Genomic DNA, 27,209 nt, shown 5'->3' on the forward strand with positions numbered 1-27,209 from the left:
GCCAAGGCAATCAGAGTCCTCCTGGGGACTTCTGCTTGAGCTGTTGGAAAAGATGCCCCTACCAAGTGTGGGGGACAACAGGAGCTCTAGGCATTTATTCTTGTCACCAAACTGACAATAAAGCCAACAGAGAGGAAAGCAGAGTCCAGAAAGGAGTAAGAGTGATGGAGCCCTAATATTATTGTTTAGACCCCTTGATCCAGCCATGCCTGAAACACCTTCAACCAATAATTTACATGTTCGTTAAAGTCAGTTTGAGTTGGATCTTTGATTGCTGCAGCCAATAAAATCCTGACTAACATGCCCATTTAGAAAGCTCAGATAATGTGAACTGACAATGTAAGATGAAACAAAGGGAAAAAAAGACGTGCCAAGTCGCCAAAGAACTGCTTCAAGCCATGTCATCTCAGGAAGACCACTAGAGGAAATCCCAGGGCCCCACAAGATGCAGAAAGGATCCAATGGGCTAACACAGATGAAGGGCTTCCCAGAGAGCAAGCCATTGAGCAAAATAGGCACCATTTACAGAGGACAGCCAAGGAGAGGAACCAAAAAAAATGGGGGCTCCAAAGTCTTGGGTGCACGAATCACCTTTTTTCCTGGCTTGCGAGATGAGGTCGGCCGCGCTCTTGCTCATGACCTTCGTGACGTAGAGAGGACAGTTGGTTTGGCTGGCGATGGTGATGGCACGGAACACAGCCTCAGCTTCCAGCTGCAAAAACAAGCCCCTGGGAGTCAAGGGGAGCATGAGCCTCCCAGAATGCCACCCTGCTGCCTCCACAAACTGAGAACACAGTGCCGCACAGAGGATCTGGAGTTAGACGCCAGGGATCCAGAGCTCAGATCCGCAGCTTTCCAGCTGTGATGCTTTGCTTGGCTTCCCAGTGCCTCTGCCCCTCACCTGGGAAGTGGAGATCAGGAGAGGGCAGCAGGGGGCTGCTGTGGGGGAGCAGCGCCTGGCCAGAGTGGGCACTGCATCAACGTAGCTAGTTTTCCCTTGGTCTATTCGCTCCTCTCCCTGTGATCATCACAAAAGCTACAAGGGATGGAAGCCTTTGCCCCCCAAGTCTGTCCAGGGCAGAATCTCTGGCAAAACACAATCCCAATGCCAATATGTATAAAATAACTGGTAAAAGCAATTAGGCATTCAGTCCTTTCCCGCAGCAATGGGTGGTCAGCGGTTGGTTAGTCCCAGCAGGCATTTCTGACACTAATAATTCCCAGACTTCTCAGCACAAAGACTTCTTCCGTTATCCATATCCCTCAGCCCCCCTAGTGTGGAATGCCTGTTTTTTAATATGTTAACCAACCCCACTGAATTTAATAAGTAAGAAATAATGAATGTGGAATCTTAAAAAAAAATGACACAAGTGAACTTTTTAAAAAACAGAAACATACTCACAGACATAGAGAACAAACTTATGGTTACCAAAGGTGAAAGGGCAGAGGGGACGGATAAATTAGGAGTTCGGGACCAGCAGATACAAACTACTATATACAAAATAAACTACAAGGTCCTACTGTATAGCACAGGGAATTATATTCAATACCTTGTAATGGCCTTTAATGAAAAGGAATATGAAAAATAATATATGTGTATAACTGAATCACTATGCTGTATACCAGAAACCAACACAACATTGTAAATAAACTACATTGCAATAAGAACATCTTTTTAAAGAAATAATGAGTTTTCATTTACTTCATTAACAAAGCAAGATCTTAAAGCTCAGCTTTGCTCATGACCTGGGTCTGAGTTCTGGCTCTGCCACTTAAAAGCTGGGTGATCTCAGAGATGTTCCACAACCTCCCAAAGGCTTAGTTTCCTTGTCTGTAAAGTGAGGGTAATAACAAGACCTGACACATAGGGCCACTGAGAGGATTAAGTGACTTAATCCTTGCAAGGCAATTAGCCCATCCCGGGACAAGGCGAGTGTTCCTTGAAGGCTAGCTACTAGTCTTATTGCTGATGACAGCTTCTGACCAGAGGGAAACAGCCTGCATTTCTACCTAAAGCCCCAATTAGTCAGCGCAAAGCAGACACGCTGGCATTTTTCCTTTCAATCAGCAACAGTTCCTTTTTGGACGGGTGTGACACTCTGGGTTAGCTATGCAGCCCAACCCTTTTAAAAATACCAAAAACAGCTTGCAGAGAGATGCCCAATGTTTGTATAACGCAAACCAGTCGCTGCCCTTGATGGGTGTGGCTCTGAAGAACTGGGCTGGTCCAGCAGACGTCCCTCAGGTTGTGCTACGTTCCACGTGGCGAGACCCTGGACCGAGCACAGGTGAATGCAGGCCACCTTCCTGAGGCACCCAGATGCTCAGTGGCCGTCTCCATGCCTCTGCTTCAGCTCTCTGCACAGCATCACTCAGGGTGCTATCTGGGTGTGCTTTAACCAAAGAGGGGCTACCCATCCTGTGCCCACTCCTCCCTCTTTCTGCCTATGCTGATCACTCCAGCTGCCCCGTGACCACAGTCCTGTCCCATCTGATCTCATTCTGCCCACCCCCCGCAGGGTTTTAAGCACCTTGACAACATGACTATCTTTGGAAGGTTACATCACCCTCCAACTTCACCCAAAAGGGCTTCCAGGGTTGTCGAGATCTGTAGCTGAGAGGCTTTTTACTAAAAAGGAGACGGGAACAGGGAGGAGTGGGGTGGGGGGGTTGGAAAAACAAACCAAGGGACAAAAATAGACTTTGCTCAGAAATCCCCTGGCTGCCAACGAAGAAATCTATCTTGCCAGCACATCTCTACAGTGACCGGCATTTCAGAGAAGTTTCACAAACAGTGCTGATCACCCTGGCCGACTCACACCGGGTAAACAGCTTTCCAGTCCTTCGAACTGAGGGCCAGTGTCTTCATCCCTCTGAGCTCCAGCTGCTCCACATAATAACACCCACTACTCAGACTGGGGCAAGGAGAATGTTTCTCTCTGCTAAATGCAACGAGCGCAGTACCAGGTAGAAGCAAGTATTCCACGGAAGGCATTAAGGAGACAGACTTTGTAGGACTGCTGTGACTGTACCCTTGCGGACAAAATGATACATCATTTCAACCAGCAACAAAAATATCATTTAACACAATGGAGTCTGGGGTGCTGGGGTGCTGACGATGTCCTGTTTCTCCATCTGGGAGCTAGTTACACAGTGTGCTTACTTTGGGAAAGTCACTGTGCCTTTATGGTAGGACGACTTTTCTCTATGCACATTACGTTTTCATTTTTAAAAAGATCCTAACATGGAGGGGGCAACGGGAAGACTGTCATTTCTGGTTCTGGCTGCTGCTTCTACCTGCTGCAGAGTGTGGTGCTTGGGATGAGAACAGGAAAGGGTTTGCTTTGCTGGCACGGAGGGTCTGGAATTTGCTCCAGGTGCCAGACCCAGGCTGGTCTCCCAAAGCCACTGTGCTCCCAGCCATGCGGGCAGCCGGCCCCCAGCTCTGTGCCTGTGCCAGCCGCCGAGGCTGCTGACATCCCAGACACATGGCATCAGCCACTAGTGACCGTTCATTCGTACCTAAGTTGCTCAGCACAGATACTCACCAGCGTTCATCTCACACGTGGGCAAAACTTCCATACCTGGGTGTCACTGTCACCTCACACCAATCAGTGGATGGCGTGCCTATGACAAACCTATTCAGCCTCCCAGAGATACGGCTGATATTTTGCAGGGCTTCAAATATCTTATGGATTAAGGGAACAGACAGGAATGTCTCTGAGATTCCTGGTGACTAAAGAAGGACTTAGATATTTACCGCTCCTACTAAGCATGCAGTGCCCTCCAACTTGGATTCTCTTTAAAGAGACTGGGGGTCAGAAGTAAGCGTTTCCCTTCCATTTCTTTCTAATTTTTTCAGAGGCCTTGAGTTGGGTCCATCAGATGTGACTTCTGGAAGAAACATTCCAATGCCTGCCTGGTATTCAAAGGGTCCCACCACCTTGCAGCAAGGTGTGTTAAGCTGTGCATGTGTGTGCCAAGAAATGGGATGCTGAACCCAAACACTGCGATGTAAAATGAGCAGTGGGCTGGAAGCCAGGCTGCTGAGGACTGAGATAACGGAGGTCTCCCGGAAGATGCTGCGAACCAAGAACGCCCCCATCGCGACAGCTTCTTGCCCTGCACCCTTCCCCCACCCCAGCCCCCTGCAAATTACCTCCTCTGGTCTGCTCAGCACGTGGCCTTCTGGGCCAGTTATCCCCATTTCCAACATCCGGGTTTGCTCCTAGAATAAGAAAAGAAGACAGAGAGCTTTTAGATGAACTCAACTGAGGTTTGGAAAAGTCACACTGGTATATTCTCATCTAAAGATGCATTCAAGGGGAAAAAAATGAATGAAATGTGAATGTCAAACATTTGTTAATCCTGTAACTGGAATTGCAAAACAGGGGAGAATCTTAACTGAAAGAGGAAAGGAGCATTTAAGGGTGGCTTTTTATTAAAAGGATGACATTCTGTCAGAATATCAATTTTTTTCCTACATTCCACATCAGAAGTCACACCAGTTCACTCATTTTTCATTTCCTTCAGAGGCAGATACTTCTGAAAGTACACTTGCTTAACTCATCTGTTTATTCATTCACACATTTTAAAACCCATTCATCCCACAAAACGTACCGAGTACCTGCTTCGTGCTGGGCCCTAAGTTAAGTACTTGAACTAGGGCAATGAGGCCCCTGACTTCACAGAGCTTACAGTTTCCCACTCTGTTTCCCAAAGTCTGATCCACTGGCTGCATCTGAATCCCCAGTGCTGCTTTTCTAACAGTGGCGATGTCTGGCCCTATCCAGGCCTATCAAATTAGAATATTTAAGGCAAAACTCTAGGATTCTGCATTTTAATAAGGCCCTCAAGGCTTTTTCATGCCGTAAATGCCTGGCTTTAGTAAGTAGATTCAGAATTTAACCAGACTAAATAAGGCCTCTAAGCAGCATCACCTGAATTAGCCCTTTGGTCAAATTCTGTGTAACTAGGTTGCAGATGTGGTGATCTGTCTAATTCCTCGTGGCTGATGGCTCAATTCCTCAGATCGGGCCAGCTTTCTGGAAGAAGCAGGTGGTTGGGCTGGGAACGCCCACGGGGGCTAATGGGACTTGGCACACATCCTCAGTCCCAGATCTACAGTTCTGCAGGCTTCACGCTCAAGCAGCGAGGCCAGTTCCTAGGAACCTCGTGCCGGGGTTTCTGGAGATGAAGGCGGGTGAGCTGAACCAGGCCTTGTCTCACTTGGAAACTATGAGATGTTTCAAAAGGAAGGGATTCTCTGGAAAAGAGGAACTCTTTTGTTGTTGTTGGTTTGTTTTTAATTATGTAAATTTTTAAAGGAGGGGGAGGAAGACGTCTGTACTGCAACCACGAGAAGCTGAATGGTCACTGCCTCAGCTCCACAGAGCTTGACAAAAGGCTGATACTTCCAGCAAAGCGCCTCCACTTTTCATTCCTCCTGCTCCACGTATCGAAGCTTGGATTAAATATAATTTCTTCCAAACTCGGGTAAGCTTCCACTCTGAACTGCCAGCTGAAGTCACACAAGGGTTGGTGTTCAGTTAAAGTGCCTTCTGTCTGACATGACACTCTCTTGTTGAAAAGCGCGGGGACCACACACAGGATGACACTCACTCGAGCAGTGGGTCTCCGAGCACATTCAAATCACCAGGGCAACTTTTCCAAAGTACACTTGACCAAGCTCGACTCTGACCTCCCAAATCAGGATTTCCGGAACTTGTAGAAGCTTAGGGATTGTTCATTAAGCTCCATGGGTGATTCTAGCGCAAGGCTCATGTTGGGAAGGTATGTTCTTAAGGCTGTGATGTCCCTACAGCTGGAAGATTAAGAATGGGGCAGTAAAGACCCACAGATGCCCCGTGACATGGGTAAGGGAGGTGTGAGCACTGATCACCACAGTAATTCCATCAATTTGGGTCACGGCACAATTCTGTTCGCTCCATGAGGAAAAGAACTCCATCTTTTTCACCTCCCCTCTCCAAGGCTTAGCACAGCGTAGGCACTCAGTAGCTATCTGTTAGATGAATGGCTAAAGATGCTGTGCTATCAGACTGCCCTGCCAGCTTGAAATTTTTGAAAATGTCCCTTGTCACTCTTTAGTCACTCTGCATAAAGCACATCAAGAAACTCCGAGTTACAGCACCTGCCTTCATTTAAACAAGGTGACAAAATCTTTCAGCTTGAGCTGAATTTAATACACACACACAAGAAACTCATCCAAATGGAAAAACGCTCTTACTCTTTTCCTGAGAACAGAGCTTTCCAAGGTAGGGAGAGGTTGGGGGTGGGGAAAACCAGATACACTTCCGTCCTAAGGGGCCAGGAGAGGAAGCTGGAAAAGGGCTGTGAGCTTGAGCCCGCTGGCCTCCATAGAGTCTAGGGTGAGGATGCAGGCAGTGTGGCTGTTAGGGCATCTGGAGGGAGGGCAAGGGCATCTGACTGCTACACTGAACCCTTGCAGAAAGCGGAGGAGTGACAGCTCCACCGCACCGGGACGCCTCCCGTGGGAGGAAGGCATTTGGACCCTCTTTGGGAAATGATTTCATTATCCGGACGTGGGAGAAGGCTGTCAGGGGCCTAACTAATTAACCTCCTTGGTCATAAGCGCACGAAAACTGCACATTCAGCCACTCAGCTCACCTCCTCCACTAGGGAGACAACATTTAGAGTCTGAAAACCTGTAACAGCTGGAGCTGCACAGCTGGAGCGCCGCCTCTCCGGGAGCCTGCAGCTGAACCGGCGGGGCCCAGGGTCTTTGACGCACCATCTCTGGGTAAAGATGCCCACGGAAACATATCACCTTAGACGCTAAGGTTCTGTTCTCCCAGGTCCTGGCTGTGATCCCTGGGCCAGTGACCTTATCCTTCAGAGCCTCGATGTTCTCATGGATCAACCGAGGAGGATGGGAGGCATCTCGAAAGGGCGGGGTGAAGAAGAGATGGGAACACACGAGAGCCTGGACCAGGGCCTGGCTCACCGCAGTCAGGGCTCACCACGTGAGACCTGGGGTTCGAAGCCGACGGGTTTGAGATGAGGGTCAGCCTCATCATGTACCCACAACCCTGCCAACCACATTGGCCAAGCCCCGGACAACTTCTACAATGAAGGTACATCCTGAGTATTGGAGAGCCATGGAAAGCACTTGTTTTGGGGTACCTCTGTAGACTAATGTCTGGCACAAGGCGCTCAGGAAATACTCATTGAAAGAATGAATAATGGGTTCTTGCTATGAATGTCATCAAATGGACTAAGAGAGCCGACATTCTGCTGGCTGCCTCCTCCTAGCAGAGGCCAATCCTGCGTGCTTCTGCGATAAACCAAATCCTGGAGAAGACACATCTGCGCACCTAGTCCATTAAGCAACCCAGGAGATGGAGAGAGAAGAGCTTTCTGCTTCCTTACAAATAGTCAATTTGGGCCTCGGGGCCCTCGCTGTCACCACTCTTTCCTCAGGTTTCTCAATATGATTTCAAGGAAGCCAGCAGGACGTCTGATCCCCACAAGACCTGAATTCTTTATTACCTAAGGCCAGGAGTTCCGCAGTCCTGGGTCACATTTCCGGCTTCTAAGAAATGCCGCTTTAGGGTTTTTCTTTAAGACGGAGAATGTCATGTAGCTTAGATTCATTTTCAAAACTGAATCAGCGATGCTCTCCCACTAAATGTCCCAGTTTGAAAACCTCCTTTTGCAAGATGCCTCTTCTAACTCCCCAGAATGCCAGACTGCTCCATTTAAAGCATCTTCCCTCTCTCCCTCGCTTGTCTCTGTTTGCCATCATTTTGCATCCTCCTAGACCATGAGGTCCTTGAGGGCAGGTTCTGTTTTTAACAGAGTACTTATAACGGGGCCTCGCACATCCAGAGAACCCGGGCAACACTGAAGAAATGAGAAAATAAATGGGATGCAGACCCTCGCGCGAGCACAGAGTGCACTCCAGGGAGCTGCGCCGTTATTACCTGGGCAATGATATCCCCATTCTCAGCGTGCACCTGAGCGATGGCTCCCAGCTCTCCCAGACAGGTGAAGATCTCATAGAGCTGAAACAGAAATGAGTCTGTCACCTTCACAAAATGCGGTGCTTTGAGCAATCTCATGCAAGGGCCAATGACTAGAGCCAGAACTAAAACAAATGGGATGGACCAGAGGAAATAAGTGACCAGGGCAGAAATACAGACTAAAACATGTAGGACCAGAGTGGAGTGCTAGTCTGAAGGAACCCTAGGAAAGTGTCTATATCAGGACCCTCTCGTGTCTCCTAGGCAGACAGGGCACACAGCTAACAAAGTACTACTGAGCCCTCTACTCTGCCTCCTGCACACATTTGAAATGGAATTATTGCCCTGTGAGCTCAGATAGAACTTCAGAATCCTTCTTAACACACACTTCTGAAAGCCACTGCAGCCTGGCCATGAGCTCACTCAAAAGCTGAAACCTCCATCTCTTAGCCTCTCAAGGCAGATGTCCCTTTATCTCCTAGCCAGGAGTTATGGGAATTAATTTTTTCTATTTCTTCTGAAAAGATGAGATTTGTCTAAAATAAACACACCCCATGAATTCTGTAGGGTAAGTCGGAGCCAAGCTGGTACGATTCCCCCAAAAGGCAGAAGACCCACCTCAATCCCATAAGGCTGAGCACTCACACTCCGACTGAGTGCACGAGGGGTGTGGAGCGTGCACGGTAGATGGAGATTTAGATAAGCCCTTCCTCTTGTCCTTTTGAGAAAGCTGCTCCAGTGGAAATTCTAGCTCCCTGTCTGCCTTGCCACGGGCACCCTGCCCGTTCCCTTATTTAAAATGTAGTGTGGACCACGAGGACTTCAAGAAACACTCTTGCCCATCATCCTCCCACACTCACCACCGTGACTCAGGTTCAAAGAGCCAAGGTCACCAGAAACAAGAGGAAAGCCAACCTGAAACCCCACACCACACAGCGAAGGGCCGTTACCTCTGTGTTGGACACTTGATACAAATCCTTGTAGGCCATGTAAACCATGAAGGAGTTCACCCCTGCGAGAGAGACGGGAAGGAAGACAACATTATCACCACCCTGCTGCGTCCGATCCTATTGCATCGCCCCCCGGGGCCCCGAGTGTATCGCAGGCTGCCGCCCAGTGCAATGCGGATGCTTCCCACTCTCCAAGAGAGGTATTCTGTTTCGTCCTTCACCCCGTAAAATCGACAAATCCCACAACGTCAGAGCAGAATGGTCTCTTCTTCTGCCTCTCTTTCCTGCCTCCCATCTCCACCATCCCCCATTCCAGAGGGCCAACCAGCTTCAATACTGCTTAAGGGTAAGACCCAGCACCGAGAATCACCCCAGCACATGTGTCGCGTACCCACAGGGTGCAGGCTAGTGGGGGGCACCCCATGCCGGGGTAGTAAGCTTAGACCACATAACTTCATGAGCCTCAGTTTCCCCACCTGTAAAATGGAAAAATAACACTAGCCTGCTTCGTCAGGTGGTTGGACACCTTCAGTGAGAGAACACATGCAGAGCTCTCAGCACTGGGCCTGGCACACGGCTGACCTCCGGGGGTCACAGTTTGTGAGCATCTGCTCTACACTGGGCCTGGGTGGGGGGTTGGGGCTGAGGGAGAACTGAGACCGAGCTTCTGTCCTCGGGGAAGCGACAGAGCTGCTGGGCAGAAGTCAAGGTTCACCTTGTGCTCAAATATCTAAGTCAGCAGGGTTATAAGGAACAAGCCATTTACTTTCTCCCCCCACATATACTATTAACAGAGTAATTTACAGAAATCGGTGGGACAGGGGAACAGACGATCATTTTGAGGAAAGGAGGGTAATTTTGGTCTCCAACCATTAGGGCCATCTCAGCCCACAGGCTTCCACGCCAAAAGTGGATGGTAATTTGAGAACTTCCTTACCCAGAAAGGCTCAACTTGGGGCAGCTGTTCCCAACACCGCCCTTCCCCCGAGCCTCTGTGTCATCCGGGGAATGACCCAGGCCCTTCGGAAGGGCAGGGGTGTTAGAGCCATTCAATTTTCTACCCCAGCTGAGGTGCCCAGTGTGAGAGGGGACACGAGAAAGAAGGGAGAGGTTAATCTCACACTGAATCAGGGAGGACGGGGCAGAGCCTGTGGGGTGTGGAGAGGGGTGGGAAGGAGAATTCATCGTCTGGGAGGCCATCCTTCCCCCCCGAACCCTGAGCACCCTGCCTCCACTGCACTCCTGGTGTTTGAACGAGACTGCTCTCTGATAATCGTATTATAAAATTAGTGTTATAATAAGGAGTATTATAATAATTATTATAGTATTAGTACTTGTATCATAGTACTAGAACTTGCATTACAGCATAATTAGTCTTAAAATATTCCCATTATAACAATACTCTGCGTCTCGTGGCATTGATCCTGTTGCTCTTCACTGGCCTGATTCCTTCTTCCATGGACACTTGGCAGGAGCCATTCCTTATACTTCCCTGAGTCCTCCAGGCTGCCCTGGGATGCAGAGCATGTCGCATGGCTGGGTGCACATATGGGTGTGTGTGTGTGTGTGTGTGTGGTGTGTGTCTGAGAGAGAGAAACAGCGATCAGAACATAGAAAGGAGAGCAGAGAAGAATCTAAAAAGACAGTGGTTGGAACCTAAGTTGTGTACTCAGGAAGAGGACACACACACACTCTTTTCAGGCCCTAAGCTCCCAGCTGGAGTACGACACACCTTTGCTCCCACTGTCTTCTGCTTTTCCGAGGATGCTGTTGTTACATTAATAGCAACGGTTGGATCTTTGGAATGAAAATGATAGAGGTTAGAAATTTCTAATCTCACGTATACTGGCTGTGAGACCTCGTGTGACATGTCAGCCTCTACTGAGCTCAGGGCCGCCCCTGGACACTGGGCAGCATGGCAGGGACTCTGGGTAGACCTGCTGCTTCCTAGCTGCACGATCCCGGGTTACTTACTCTGAGCCCCAGGTTCTCCATCTGGAAGGAGAATAGCCCCATCTCATGGGGACCCCGTAGGAATGTGCAGGATGGCATAAACAGAGATAAAGCACCTGGACCCCAGGGGCACCCTACACTCACACGCAAGGTCCCGGGCTCCCAGCAAGGAGCAGTGACCGGATGAGTGCGTGGTGTAGGAAGGACGGGCGAGGGGGAAGGGACGACGGCAGCCCGGCTCACCTCTGTCCTTGATGAGGCTCTGCACCTCCTGCTTGACGCTGTCGTTCCAGTGGGTGATGTCCACATGCAAGGAGTAGTCACAGCAGCTCTTGCCGTCGGCCCACTCCCGCCACTTCTCGTAGGCCTCCGTCAGGCTGGACTCGGGCTCGGGCACCACGTGGTCAACTGTACAACAGAGGCCCCGCACGGGTGACTCACTGACACGGCCCTTGGTGTGCTCTGCGCAGGTCTGCTCCTGCTTGCTCGGCTACGAGGGCAAAGGATCTTTTTCCTGAGCACAGGATTAACCTTAGGAAGGGTTCCCAGGCAGTTTCAAGGTTGCTGATGATTCAACTGCCACTCGGCTATGTGTTCTTGGGCAAATTACTAGCTTCTCAAAGCCTCGGTTTTCTCATCCTTAAAATGGGCATCAAGTGGGGTGGGGGGTGGGGAGAAATAGTGTCTTCCCTCTAAGTGTGTTAAGAGGTTACGTGAGAAAATGCATGGAAAGTGCTTCACCTGATGCCTAACACACAGTAAGCGCTCAATAAACGTCGGCTATCAATAGATGAGCATCTACGTGTGCCGTTAATACCAGTACTACGGGCGTCGCTGCTGGTGACTGAAGTCGGACTCCCTTTTATGGGCAGAAGGGGGGGCTTTAAAGTTACATCAGGGGCACAAGAGAGTGACATCCTCGTGGTTACTGCCCAAGGAAAGAGCTGGTATCAGTTAACTGACTCTGACCCTGGGCCCATAGATCTTATTTCCACGTGAATGCTTTATCAAGAATACAGTTCCTTTGCGGCCCCACCTTACTCTTGCAGCACCTGCAATGGTGCAGAATATTTTTAAAAATAGTAACATTTACACCAACAGCGTTGGGGAGGATAAGGCAAAAGTTACACTTTCATTGTTCCCATGGCCGCTGTGGAGAGAAAGTGTGAATTGGTCAACTTTCCTGGATGGTTCTGAAATGTGTATCAAATAGCTTGACATTTTCATGCCTACAAATTCTTCCTAAAAGCATAAACAGGACTGGATACAAAATATGGATTCTCAAGATGTTGGCCACGATTTATACACTGACATCAGTGAAAAACCGGAACACAGTCTTTTACAACAGGGAAGTTTGGTTACATACACACGCTGTGGTAATTCCATTAAACGGATGTTAGGGGTCTATTGTGAATTTGGTAGAATAAAAATAAACGACAGAAAGACATCCATGACGTGTTATTTGGTGAAAATGGTAGTATGTTCATCATGTTAAATAGAAAAAAAATTGATAGCCAAACTGTAAGATTGAGGTGGGATTTCTGAATTTTCTTTGCTTTTTCTGTAGCTAGGGTTTTTTTTTAAATTATCTTTGAAGGACATGTCACTTCTGTGGCTCACTGAATGCCTTCCTTATCTTGCCACGTGGAATCCCGACTTCCCTCCTGCTCCCTCCCTAGCGCAGAAGCCCAAGCCTAATGCACATGCCCGGGATCCGGAACAGGTCCAGCTCCTCGGCCAGACGGCAGAAAGCCGGGCCAAGACCACTCATTTCCTCAGCCTTTGAGCACCAGCAGCCCCAGTGCACTTATCGGAAAGCAGAGGCATGGCTCTGTGTTACTGATGCCTGGAACCACACCAGGGCTGTCGTGGGCAGGCGGCTGCTGAGAAGTCAGCTGGCTCCCTCCCTCCCTCTGGCTAGAGAAAAGCTCTGGTCTCCCAGAATTGCACCTTTTATGGCCCTGATGCAATTGTCCTGGTTTCTACATCCAGTGAGCTTAGCCCTACTCTGCCAGTGCTCCCGTCAAAAGGAAGCAAAAGACAGCAAATAAGTCCACAGCTCAGGCTGTTCTGAGTCCTCGCGTGGATATATATGGTGGTCAGCAGGAGCACTGGGGGCCACGGCTGGGATGGGAGCCAATTCATCCAGATTCCTCTGGGACAGGAAGGACCACCCTGGAATGCTATCTGTCAGTAATCCAATGGCATGCAACTCCCTAGGGTTCTTAGGAATTGCAAAAGTCATCAAAAAAACAAAACAAAATAAGGGAAAGAACCTCATAGCTTGCCTAATCTTAAAGCTATGAATTGGTCAAAATACCAGCCTAGATCAGACACCACTAACCACCATTGAAGCCTCCTAAGAGTTCTCAAGAATCACAAGTGTCCATCCTCATGTTCTCCCGGATGCTTCTAGCCCCAGTCGCAGTGCTCTGCCTGCGCTCGCTGCCCCCTCCTGCCTCAGGCCCGAGCTGGAAGTTCTGAAACAACTTTTTGCCCACGATCCACAACTTTTTAGGGCCACTTTCCCCAGGGACTGGCCCAGAGATGATAAATGCTGATTCCCTGCCCACAGCACACCCAGCCGCTGCTCCAAGGCAGACGAGAGGGCAGCTGACTTCTTGATCATAAGCCTCATGAACCTCTCTGTGCAGTTACAGGAGCCACCAATGCCCTCACTTTAACCTGCTTGTCCCGGGTCCCGTCAGCCAGAAAGTCTCTAAAGGAAACTGAGGGAAGTGTACCAGTTATCAACAGAGAGCACTGTGGTCAACTCGTTGGTTACTCTCTTCGTGGGACCGCAAGCACACTTCACACGAGTGTGCAACGTCGGGGGACTTACTGATCATGGTGGTGCCCCCGGCTAAGGCAGCCTTAGTCCCCTGGAAGAAGTCATCCACTGTGGTCATTCCCTTGTATGGCATCTGGAAGTGGGTGTGGACGTCCATGCCTCCGGGAATCACCATCTTCCCATTGGCCTCTATGGTCTTCACTCCTCCAGGGACAATCAGATTGTCTCCAATTTGTCTGGTGAGACAGTGAAATGACTGGCAATTTAAAGGAACGAAAGACTTCCAAGACAAACATAGTAATACAAGGATTTTAAATGTGTTTATCAAAGCAATCCTTGCCAGTGATTCGCAGCCTAGCAATCTAGAACCAAATAAAGACAGGTACACATACAATCACAGAAAACAGGTTTTTTTAATTTTTAGACTTTTTTATTTCCTGTATTAAAAGATGAGCATTTAGCCTATTAACACTTTCTTCCACTTGCTACCCGGCTTTCCATACTGATGTCAGTATTTTCAACCCTTTCACTGAGTATTATTAACATTTTATTTTTTATTGACGTATAGTCAGTTTACAATGCTGTGTCAATTTCTGGTGCACAGCATAGTGTTTCAGTCACACATATACATACACATATTTGTTTTCATTTTCTTTTCACTACAGGTTACTACAAGGTAACAATTTTTTAATTGCAAGATATTGAATATAATACCCTATGCTATATATACAGTGGGTCCTTATTGTTTATCTGTTCTGCATATAGTAGTGTGCATCTGCTAATCCCAAACTCCTACTTTATCCCTCTCTGCCTTTCCCCTTTGGTAACCATAAGTTTGTTTTCTATGTCTGTGAGTCTCTTTCTGTTTTGCAAATAAGCTCATTTGTCTTTTTTTTTTTTCTTTTTTTAGATTCCACATTTAAGTGATATATATTTGTCTTTCTCTGACTGACTCACTTCACTTAGGCTGATAATCGCCAGGTCCACCCAGAAATCAACTTTTACAGACACAAAACAATCTGGTATCTGGTATCAAATGTCCTGGCTGAGTGCTGTAACCCCAGTGGTGTGACAAGTGTCTAGAACACAGGGTATGTAATTAATATTTTTAATAAGTATTTTTATTATCTTTTGCATTTTGTTCTTTATTCTAGAGTGAGGAAGAACATCTGCAATAGAACTGAAAGAGAGTAAAATAATGATCTGCTAGGAGAGACTGAAGGAGGTAATGAATTTTACAAGAACAGGTGTGTGAACCTGGCTCACCTCTAGGTGGGTTCATCTTGCTCCTAACAACAAAAGGAATCTGTCCGGGGGATTTCGCACCTCAGTCTTCACTCCCAATTCCATCTTTCCCTGATAGTTTGTCCATCAGTCACAGCCGAAGGCAGATTTTTAAACAGGATGTCAAAGATGCAGATGCCCACACCAGCTGCTTTTGTCTGGTCAGTATCTTGGTGGAAGCTTAAAGCCAAGGAAGGTAATTATGACAAAGTCCACCAGACACAGCTTCACCCAGGAAGCTTCAGAGCATCACAGGGAGGAAGAGAGGAGGAGACTGGGGTGGGGAGGAAGCTGATGACCATGCCAAGGGCACACTACATGGGGCAAAGGATAAATATACCTACCCCTAGTACAGTGTCACCTCACAGACCATCCAGTGCTGCTTGTTTGATATGCAATTTCACAACCTTGATTTAAACATCCAGTGAATTCCACGTAGACTTACGATTCATAAGGATCTATGTTCTCATGAAACATCTCCTGCCTTGGGGATACCTGTACCCCACTGCCAGGGGCATGAACAACCCCTTTTGTTCATACCCAGCTGAGAAAGACACTCTCATGGGGCAGTAAGAAGTCTACCCCAGCCTGACAAATCCAAGTCCCACAACTAACAGTAAGCTTCCCTGACGTCTCTAAGAGCTCTACCTTACCACACCACGCCTGGGCCATTCCAAAACCACCACAGTTCAAAACACACTGTGGGAAGAAACACAGCCTTGACTGTAACTCCACCTAGCCCAGCTCCTGGCTGGTGTGTTCCACTTTCCTCCCTCACTGATTCACCCCTGAGGGAAACTGAGAACCAAGGCTTGAGGAGTTGCCTGGCTTGCGTATGTCTGTGTATGTGCCTTTCCACCCAGTCACAACTAGTATAATACCCCGTCTGAAATAGAAATGCCTTCCCCCTTTTCCCCACTGACCCAATCAACGTCACATTAATCCTTGAAGGCTTAGCTTCCAGCTCCCCTCCTTGGTCAGGTTTCTACTGACAGCCAGGTCTAATAATTGAGAGTGTGGCTCTGCCCTGGATGTGGGCTGTCTGGATTCAAAATCTTGGCTCTGCTAATGACTAGCTCTGTGACTTCAGCCGAGTTACTTAACCTCACCATGTCTCAATTCCTTCATCTGTAAAATGTAATAAAAATGCCTCCTGCATACTTCTATTGTGTAGATTAAATGTTACTATGTGTTAAGCCTATAGAACATTATTAGGCACATAAAAAGTCAATAAACACCAGCTATTATAATTAATAACCATCCTAATCTCAAATAGCCCTCTCCCTCCTCTGGACCTCACCTATTCTACTAATTCAATATTTGATGCTGATACTATCTGGTAATGCCACGTGCTTTGCATGGACAGATCTCTCAGTTCGCCTAAAAGACTGCAAAGTCCTGGGGGGGAGAGAGCACAGTGATTTGGGTCCCAGTGATATCCACCACAGCATGTGACGCAGTGTGCGTCCAATGCCTGAGGACAAATGCGGTGCACACAGCAGGCGTCCCATAAACACTCACAGGCAAACGACTCTGTAAAAACTGGAGGAAATTATTTCTATGTTTATGCTCCGTGAGTTAAGAATGTTGCTGGAGACATGTAAAATTATAGGATTAGACGAAGTTCGTGTAAATTTATATACCCTTCTCTCCACTACCGACACACACATCTGATGGTTAAATTCCTTCTGTAACATCCTAGGCAAGTGGCCTTCCAGTCTGTTTTAACAGAGATGGCAAAGAAGATTCAGTGTACATATTCAACTGTGGTGGTAGGTGCCCGAATCACTGCATGAAGACAGACTCTGAGCCTGTATTTAAGGCTCAGCTGTGAAAAGTGCTAGGATCAGTTGGTGATGCCTGACGTGAACTCTGGAATGAGGAAGAAGCTTTAGGTATTAATTTTTTTCCTAACTCTGAAGATGTCTAAATGAAGGAATGTCCTGCCTCCAAAGAGAGCAGACTGTATACAATTACTTTTTCATAAAAGAAAAAAAATAAAATTAATTGTGGCTTCTATTTTGAAGAAAGTATTGTTTTGTATTAGTTGGCTTGTGTGATATTTTCATTTTTCCTACTTCTTGGTTTTTTTTTAACGGAGGCACTGGGGATTGAACCCTAGACTTTGTGCATGCACTCTTATCACTGAGCTATACCCTCCCCTTCATTTTTCTTACTTCTAATATGAAAAAAGTATTTATGCAAATCGGCAAGGGAACTAAACATGAATATCTTCATTCTTGCATTTGTTTGTTCATTCACTCACTCACTCATTCATTCAATGTATTTGATTAAAATGTTGACCTTTAGCAAGTTATTTACTTTCTGTTCCTCTTTCCCTCTACCCTCCTCTGAAAAGAGGGTAATCAGAGTGCTTACTTCCTAGGACGGCTGGCAGATTAAATGAGACAGCGCATGTAAAACATTTACCAGTACCCAGCACGTACTATAAACTCAATAAAACGCAGCTCTGACACAAGTCTCTCGATGCTCAGTACTGGGTTAAACACTGCAGATGTGGGGAAGAACAAGAGACGGTCCTTGCTCCCAAGGGCACCAAATAGTGTCCAAATTGCTATGATTGACAAAAGCACAGGGTGTTTTGAAAGCTCACCGAAGGGGAAGCTAGCCTAGATTTGCACCCGCAGAAAAGTTACATCTAAGCCAAGTTTTCAAAGACAAGTAAGCAATCGCCTATCACCAGAATTTTAAGCTAGCCAATGAAGTGGATTAATATCAAAACAAAATGGAACGAGGCTGGGGATGGCGATTAGGGTGGGTTGGGATATACCAGTCTTATACACTATCTTATCAGGATGAGGAAGGCCCCTGCTTTATGTGATGAAGGGCTATGTGTAAATCAAACCTTTTCTTACAGTTCACGATGTAAGGAAGCTGCACATAAAGCCTACCTGGCTATGCTGCTTACAGGCATCCAATAGCAAACCATTTTGTAAAGTAATTATATATCCCTATATACATCCAATATAATTATACTCCAATAATTATAATTGTATAATTATAATTAAATAATTATATAAATGTAATTAATACAATATATAAATATATGTAAATATAGTTTATATATTATTATAATATAATTACATTGGAATATAATTCCAATAATATTTCCTAATTGGAAATCTTGCCTGGAAGGTATGTCCTAGCTGTGCTCTGCCCATCTAGGTCCTCCCCAAGTCAAAGTTCGGCTGAAATACCCTCTCCACCCGAAAACCTTCCTCCGAAGGGATTTCTCCTTTCTGCATACTCCTAAATCACTTATCCTAATTAGAACTCTTAGAACTCCTCTGGTACCTACCACGCTAGACCTTCTATTTTTAGGGTACGGTAATCTGTGGACATTTTTCAGTAGCCTTAAGGTCACATCTCCCACTTTTCCAGGATGCACAGAGTGTCCATCAACGCCGCTGGTCCTTAGCCTCGTTTGGGGGACTGATTTGAGATTTTTTTCACTCCATTCAGGCAACCCAAGTGAACTAAGTCTAGCTCCCACTTTAAGGGATGCTGTGCATCTAGACTGAAGGGCTAAGATAAAGACTCATTTTTAAGGAGAAGGAGAAATAAGATATATAGAAACAATGGTCTTGTCAGCAAAAGAGAAGCAAGTTTCTTTCTGAGCCTCTAAGGAAGATCCAAAATATAAAATCAAGGGTTCTATATACGTACTTTATTAAGCCATCTTCCATGTAAATATCAGCATAGAAGGACTGATCATCGTTGACGATTCTGCCTCCCTTGATCAGAAGACGGTCACTCTAGAAAAGAAGGAAAACAGGAGTCATTCTCACAGCCAGAAGAGTGGTCACCGAGGTTCTCCCAAGTCATTGCTTTATTTATTTTATTTTTTAACATTTTATTTATTTACTATCATATCATTTTATTTATTTTTTTATTTTATCTTCACGGGTAGGGGGTAATTAGGTTTATTTAATTTTTGGAGGAGGTATTGGGGATTGAACCCAGGACCTCATGCATGCTAAGCATGCGCTCTACCACTTGAGCTATACCCTACCCCCCAGGTCACTGTTTTAGAAGTTTAGCAGGAACCATTTTCTTAAGACGTCTGTGTGCTCCGGGCACTCAGTTTTTGAGCTGAGTGTATCTGTTGGGGACCCAGTTTTTCTTGTTTGCCCCTAATTCAAATTATCCTGGAATTTCACCTCTTGCTTCTGCAAAGGCCCTGAGGTAGGAAGAAGATTTGTTTCTTCGTAAGCCTGAGAAAGATCAGTGCAGAGGGAGCTTAGAGGCCAAGGAGGGAAGAGGCATGAGATGACATTGGTGAGGTAGGGCTTTGAAAAGGAACCTAGGTTTTATGGGGAAGGAAGCCCCACATACAGGCTGACTTCTGGCTTCAGAAATCAAAGAGCATGAACAGGGCACGAAAAATGAGAATTGAAGCTAAGACTCCACTGGGGATATAGCCAATTACCACTTAGTCTCGCTTGCTTCCAAGGTATTGCATAAGAATAAGAAATTTCATCATGCCGTATTGTCAGGGGGTAGGATTTTAAAAAAAAATACAGCTCCGTGAGATGTTTAGAAAAAAACGCCACATATGTGGCAAAGAAGATGTGCTAATGAGATCAGATACAAACTCCCACCTCACGTGGTCTCCCAGCCCCTCATGAGGTGGCCTCCATCAGTATGTCCACCCCGGCTTCTGTCACTTACTGCCTCGGATTTTATACGGTGCCAAAACTAAGAAACATAGTTCTGGCCACATATCAGGTGCTCCACTAACCTCTACAAAGCTGTTCTCTCTGCCTTCTCCTAGGTTCCCCTGGCATCTGACAACCATCCCCTCCTCTGGCAAGCTTCAGGCGAAGGGTTTCCCCCTGGGAGGCACTACCTGACTTTCCAGCAAATTCCACCTGCTCCCACTGCAGGGTAGCTCATTACACTGTTCTACAGTAGCTACCTTACTGTTCAGCTGTCTCCTGGCTAGACCAGAGAATACTTTAGCCTTAGAGCCATGTGTCTTTAGATCTTTTTTCCCCATTTAAAAAAATTTTTATTGAAGTGAAGTTCACTTACAATGTTGTGTTAGTTCAGGTGTACAGTAAAGTGCTTCAGTAATACATATATATATTCTTTTTCAGATTCTTTCCCATTACAGGTTATTACAAGGTATTGAATATAGTTCCCTGTGCTGTACAGTAGGTCCTTGTTTTCTATCTATTTTATATACAGTCATGTGTATCTGTTAATCCCAAACTCCTACTTTATCCCTCCCCTGCCCTTTTCTCTTTGGTAACCATAGTTTGTTTTCTCTGTCTGTGAGTCTATTTCCAATTTGTACCTAAGTTCATTTGTATCTTTTTTTATTTTTTTAGATTCCACATATAAGTGATACCATATTTGTCTTTGTCTGATTTACTTCACTTAATATGATAATCTCTAGATCCATCCGTGTTGCTGCAAATGGCATTATTTCATTCTTTTTTATGTCTTTGGATCTTTTTTTACCTTAGTTCCTGTGGTCTGTCTTAGATAGCTGTTAAACATTGGCCAAATGCATGGGTGAAGGGAGGGACATAGGAGGTTGTATTATAACAATGTGATGGAAAGGCCACCTAAGTCAGAATATCATGTGTCAGAAAATTGGACTTCTAAGAAAAAAAACAATTTTTAATTGAAGGCTACTGTAATCTACCATTTTTAAAGTAATTGCAAAATTATATGAGGCTGTCCTAGGACTATGCTTCCCAAGCTAGGGGGCATATGAGAAAAATGCAGATTCCCAGGCCCTGCTGTAGGCCAACAAATGTGTATTTTCTAAGCTCTTTAAATGGCTCTTATGCAGCCATCAGCCAGCCCAGCACCAAGTCAGACCAGCACCAGGGACCACTGCCCCAGACACAGTTTGTGAAGGCGACAGAAGCTTCTCCAGCAGGAGCTTGATAATCTTAACAATCTTGGTCACTGGAAGAGTTCCCTCTCAAAGCTCAGTGCTCTCCTGAAGTTCTTTACCTTTCTAGCGAAGAGCTGACGTAAGCTGGGTGGGTTCTGGAAACGGGCCAGTTACTGCCTGAACTGAGCCCAGCTCTGAAATACGACCAGCCTCTTACCCAGGGACATCCAAGCCTGAGCCACAGTGGGGCATCACTTCCCTCAAGAAGCACCAAATGTCAGCAAAGGGGCAAAAGCTACCTCAGGCCCCAGGTACATTGGGGGGATAGTAAGAGGTGACTGAGTGGAATGAACATCATTGAGGTGGCGTCATTCAAAATTGTTCAGATGCGAATTCAATAAAGTTCTCTGGCTCCATCGTCAGAAATCTGAACAAATGGAGCACACAGATGAAGTAGAGGCTTGGAGGAGATTTCAGAGTTGGGAATAAGACCCCTACTCTATGGACTACGGTATTAATATTACTATTTGCTTTCATCAGGCAGAGCAGAGATTTCAAAACCACGACTCACAGAGCTCAAGCAAATGCTGCTCCTAAGAGCCCTCAGCCTGTCCCCCTTACTTTCGTTAAAGTGGTTAATAAAAGTGCTTCTTATTCATTTTAGCTCCTTCCAGGCACGTGGTTTCCACTACACAGGGCAGTTTAGGCAAACTGTCATCAGACACAGAAGCATCTGAAAGGCAAGTCTTGGACTGGGTGCTGAAGAATGACTCAATGGCTGACCAGTCCCAGGCCACATAAAACCAGACCTCCCTGGTTACAGGACGTGCCTGTCTGTGAAGTCATGGACCAGCCTGAGCGAGTAACACGTGCTATGTACAGTCAAACACCAACGAGAGGAACAAATCTGACAGCTCTGGTTACGAGTCACCCTCGACAAAGTTAGGAAGGTCAGAGACTGCGGCTGTGTGGGGCTCTTTGCTTTCTGTTCTCGGCAGCTGAGGACCCCAGGTACCCGTGAGAGGATGCTGGAAGAGGAGAAGTGGTCTAGACCGGAGCCTACCATGTCTGTCATGCAACGATGTATGTAAAGAACAACGATACTTCCAGAGCACACAGGGGTAATCTGGAGGGCATGTGGAGCCCAAGATGAAGCTATCCAGAGCCTGAAGCCACAGGTCAAGGACTCTGGCTGCCTGAGGTCCTGCACAGCCACCACGGCTGGGTACAACCCCGTCTTGCAGCCTTGGCGGGGTACCGGGAGTACCAGCTGGCAAGCTTGGGTCCAGCTGGGTCCTCCCACTACTGGGAGAATCAGGCAGAACCCTTAACCAGGTGTGTGATATTGACTTAGGACTTAACCTCTCAGAACTTCACTTTTTTTTTTATTAGCTCTGAGTAGATAATAATACCGAGCTCACCTCACAGGGTGGCTGCCAGGAATAAATGCAAGGGATGAAGAGAGGAAAATGAGCATGCAGACACGTGTCTATACAATAGCTAACACACTAACGTGTAGTAAACACCTTTAAATATTAGTTATATTTATTCTACTCATTTACAGCACTTTAAATTTTTGTAAAAAGCCTTAAATTAAGAAACATACTAGACAGGGACTACTGCTCCCATTTTCCAAAGGGGGAGATGTACACAGAGACAGATGACTTCCTGCAAGTGACAGAGGACATCAGTTCCAGTTGGAAGTAAATCCAGGTCTTGGCAGTCTGGTGGCATCTACCTCTTGGCACCAGACTGATTTCCACCTGAGGCCACAGTAGCAACAGACCCTGAGCCTTATGCCAAGTGGCTCTTTCTGACAGGACTCTCCTCTCTGTTGGACACTGAATCTGACAGTCCCAGTGCTAAAACTGCTGACCAGTTCTCTGCGGTAGATAACTTAAGGAATCCAATAACTTGTAAGCCACTATTAACAAAACTGGTGCATCGCACCCGCCCCTTATGGCCTGAACGTGTTAACGCCACTCACAAAGGGACCAGATCTGCAGTCCAGGGTAGCAGGGGTCCTTGAAGTTTGCTGAAGACCAACCTTTTTTCCTTCACTAGAGTATGGTAAATAATCAGAAAAATCAACTATAAAAAATTAGCAGTTTGGGAGAAAAAAAAGAGAGAAGAGAGACAGACAGAAACAAAGGAAAGATGGAAGGAAGAGAGGGAGAAAAGATAGAGACAGAGATGGGGGAAGAAGAGGGAGGAAGAAATAAACTTATAACAAGGGATGCTGTTAAGAACGGCTGTGATTCAAACTAGAATAGAGAATGAAAGGACAGAATCTGGAACCCAAGCCTGCTGGAGATGCTGGTTCCCAGATTAGTCTTCCTCACCTAGTCTTCACCTTCCAGAATTCAAATTACTCCCTCCGTCTACCTGAGCTAATAAGACTATGGCTCCCAGAGAAACCAGAGTCCTCCAAGGGTTTCTTCCCAGCCAATAAACTCAGCCCCAGAACAGTACTTAAGGCACATCTGTTTATACTCTGCAGACATCCCAGCAGCTCAGAATAAGAACTCTAATCCTAGGAAGAGAAAAAAGAGGATGCACACTGGAGAAGGAGTCTTCCAAAACCATATCTTTTATTACCTGTGTTCAAATCACAAAGAAGAGACTCTGACCCTCAGTGGGGACTCCACACCCTTTTAAAAATCCAGATGAAGGCACAGGTGGTTATTTAAAAGACATCCCATCTGGGTAATTAGATTTGACTTCCTAAAAACACTCCCACTCTTAAGAATACATCAGGATGGACAGACTACATGGATGGAATTTTGTTGTTTTCTTCCCCAAAGCAGCATCACTGAAAGAGAGAGAGCAGGCTGTCTAAGAGAGTACCAGTGGACGCAGCATGGTGTTTGGGAAAAGGTACTGAGTAGGTTCTGAGGAGACCAGTGTTCTCACGCCACTGCTGCTGTTAAGTATGCAACCTTGGGTGAGACACACAGACACGAGCTTGAATTCTGGCATTAACACTACCTGTGTTTGGACAAATGACTTCAGCCACCCTATCTGTGACATGGGGGACAATGACATCTTTCTCTCAGGGTGCTGGTTAGGATTACGGGGAACCTGTATGTAAAGGGCTGAATTCTTCTGGGCAAACTAGACATGCTTAGTTCCCATGAGCCAGCATCGTGATTATTCTCTGGACCATCATGACTGAACTTAAATTCTGGAAGTTGAACACTTATGTTAATCAAAATTGAACAGACCTTGTCATAAAGGGAATTCCAGAGACACCAGTCCCCAGCCAACCCTCGGCAACTGCTCTCAGCTCCAGCCACCAGCAGCCGAGAGTTCAGCCAAGACTTCTTCTTTTAAACCCACTCCCACTGGGCAAGTTCCCAGGGCCCCCCAGGTCATCCTTCCTCTAGAAATAACCCTCTGAGAGGAGATAACCATCTACTCGGTCTTTTCCTGCAGAAATGGGGAATGGGTGGCGAGGGCTTAAACCTGCCCCCAAACTCACTCTCCCTGCCCAATGCATGGATGTTTTTAGGCTCCTCAGTGACAAATGGGCCACTGAGACAGAGAGAAAGAGTTCAGGTCAGGGAGACAATAAGACTTCTCCAAGAGCAATGCAGCATCTTGGCTCTGAGTCTTTACTGAAACCAGGCATTGTTGTACAGGGTGGCTGTTCCCAAGCCCCTGAACGGCTACAGATGAGTCTCAAAGACTTTTCTCCTTCCTCTCATCACCCAGGCTGACGATCTAGGGTGCACCACGCAGGTTAACCTGGGGCATCCCCTTCAAAACACAGCCCCCTAAGCAGAATTCACCTCAAATGGCAAGCACTGTGTTCCTTTTCGTTGGTGAGTTTGGTTTGGCTCTGGAAGGACAGAACACGAGGTGGGAGAAGCAGTAATGCAGAGAAAGCAGGAGCCAAGGAGAGTATTAAGCAGGGCAGGGCGGCTGCTCAGTCTTCTGCACGGGAACATCAAAGCCCGTGTGCATCCCCCTCCACCGCAGAACCTCACGTTAACCGTTCTGAAGATGTAATTATCAAAGGGCCAGACAAGCCATGTGGCCTGCCCAGGGTCAGACTGGAGTAGGGGCATGAAGTGTGGATGGCATCTTAATCCCAGGGCCTGATAACCGGCTCCCAATCTTCTACAGGGTTCCAGACACAGATAAGCATAAATGGATACCCAGGCCAGGAACCAGACGGTGGGGATGGGATGGGTGGGCCAGTCAGAAGGAGCCACAGAGCCACACCCCACCCTCAAGCAGGAAGGTCAGCTGGGCCGGGGAAGCCCAGGCCTCAGTCACTATTACCCTATTTCCATGATCTCAGACATATCCTGATACAACCTGTACTGCTATTTATTTAATATTATCCTTACATAAATGTATTTTAAGGGCAAACGCTGTCTCACTCCCATAAATTCTAAGCCAGTATCACTTACCAAAACCAGACAGCAAGCCTACGAATGAATACAGTAAAAACATCATGAAATTCTGGCTACATCCTGCTGCCCTCCGAAGGATGGGTTCTGAAAGATGAGCCCAGATCTGCTACCTCTGTTAGAAAGAAGATTACCAAGCGTCAGGCGGTGTTCAAGACAGACCAGCACCACCCTGAGACTTCTTCCTGGATCTCTTCAGAAGGTTAGAAAAAGAATTACAAAGGGGACCAAAGTCTTCACACTGTGGTTCAGTGTCATTTAGTGCCCTCTTCCAGAACCACCTAGAATGATCTAACGTAGCAGCAGGAAGAGCAACCCTGCACTTGAAACATGGGCTGACCCGGGCCAACAGGGGCTGACCTGGGCCAACAGGGGCTGACCTGGGCCAACAGGGGCTGACCCAGGCTTGTCAGAAATAAGAACAGGGCCCCAAGCAGAGGCACAGGGACCTCCCAGGTACTGGGCAACACAGTGAGGGAGGAAGTCACTGGGGATCATGGAGGATCACTGGGTCAGAAGGCTGGGGATGTGGGGGAGGGAGGCAGGCCGTGGTAAGTCTAGTGTGAGAGCACAGACGCCTGATCAGAAAACAGGACATGGAAACAACATAAATGTCCATCAATACATGACTGGATAAAGAAGATAGATGGGTGTGTGCATGTGTATATATGTGTATATGTGTGCGTGCGTGCGTGTATAATGGAATACTACTCAGCCATTAAAAAGAATAAAATGATACCATTTGCAGCAACATGGATGGACCTGAAGATTGTCATTCTAAGTAAAGTAAGCCAGAAAGAGAAAGAAAAATACCATATGACATCACTTACATGTGTAATCAAAAAAAAAAAGACACAAATGAACTTATTTACAAAACAGAAATAGACTTACAGTCATAGAGAACAAATTTATGGTTACCAGAGGGTAAAGGAGATGGGAAGGGATAAATTGGAAATTTGAAATTTGTACCACTTGGGCAGTGATGGAAATGTTAGCTATGTTGATTGTGTGGTGGTTTCATGGGTGTCTACATCTATCAAAATTCATCAAATTGTACATCTGAAATATGTGTAGTCTACTGTACATAAAATACACCACAATAAAGTTGTTAAAAAATTTTTTTTTAAATAGGAAGTGCCAAATCTGGATAACAGAAAAACACTGGCTACATCTTTAACTGGGCTCTTAGGAGGGAAAAATGGAAAAGTGGCTGCCTGGATGGAAACCAGCCATAAATTTTTTTTTTTTTTTGATGGGGACAGTGAGTCAAGAAAAATAGGGCAAGTTTTCAACCTAAGTTGGCAAAGCAGAACCAAGCAAGGTGAGGCATGATTGAGAGTTCAAGGTTCAAAGCAGGCTGGGGCCCACAACCATTCCAGAAAACACTGGGAGGGGCTGTGGATTTCCACCACCTCAGGATGGGACATGGATGTGAACTATGCTTCACAGGACAAGGGGACAGGCCTCTGCCTCTGCTATTTGGGCTACATTTATTTTAAGTTTCCATACTGATTGAAAGAATATGATGTTTATAGTCCTGGAAAAAGTAAGAGAACTATGTCTTTCGTATCACAGCTTAAAAATTTAGTTGCATTTACTACCATGTTTCCACATTCAGCCATTCAGAATTTAGGTACCACCCAAGGGAGTCTGGAAGTCAGAGCTGCATCAGCATCTCTGCTGCTCACATATGGTGTGATTTTGGGCAAGTGACTTGATCCATCTCTGGGCCTCAGCTTCCTCAGCTGAGTGAAGGTATAGCTCTCCAGAAAGACCCATTCATGTGTCTGTAAAGTACAGAAAATAACGCCTACCTCTCAGGGCTACTGTGAGAATTAAACAGCAGGATGCAGGCTTGGGCACTTAGAAAAAGATCCCTAAGTGGCAGGCATGACAAATATCACTACCACTGCTAATTCCACTATCGTGCTCCCACCT

General features: G+C 46.5%; 1 protein-coding gene across 2 annotated transcripts in view; it reads right to left on the reverse strand.

The window, feature by feature from the left end:
* The window catches only part of DPYSL3 (dihydropyrimidinase like 3), a 104,774-nt gene that overhangs the window by 12,774 nt on the left and 64,791 nt on the right, over positions 1 to 27,209 (reverse strand). For both annotated transcript variants that reach the window (XM_010990341.3, XM_031449289.2), the window contains exons 2-8: positions 18,669 to 18,757; positions 13,749 to 13,933; positions 11,150 to 11,314; positions 8,954 to 9,015; positions 7,965 to 8,045; positions 4,160 to 4,228; positions 592 to 712 (exon numbers count right to left, since the gene is read on the reverse strand). In XM_010990341.3, coding sequence (XP_010988643.1) covers positions 592 to 712; positions 4,160 to 4,228; positions 7,965 to 8,045; positions 8,954 to 9,015; positions 11,150 to 11,314; positions 13,749 to 13,933; positions 18,669 to 18,757 — 772 coding nt within the window. The remainder of the gene's footprint in view (positions 1 to 591; positions 713 to 4,159; positions 4,229 to 7,964; positions 8,046 to 8,953; positions 9,016 to 11,149; positions 11,315 to 13,748; positions 13,934 to 18,668; positions 18,758 to 27,209) is intronic.

Source organism: Camelus dromedarius, chromosome 3 (assembly GCF_036321535.1).
Source record: "Camelus dromedarius isolate mCamDro1 chromosome 3, mCamDro1.pat, whole genome shotgun sequence".
Classification (NCBI taxonomy): domain Eukaryota; kingdom Metazoa; phylum Chordata; class Mammalia; order Artiodactyla; family Camelidae; genus Camelus; species Camelus dromedarius.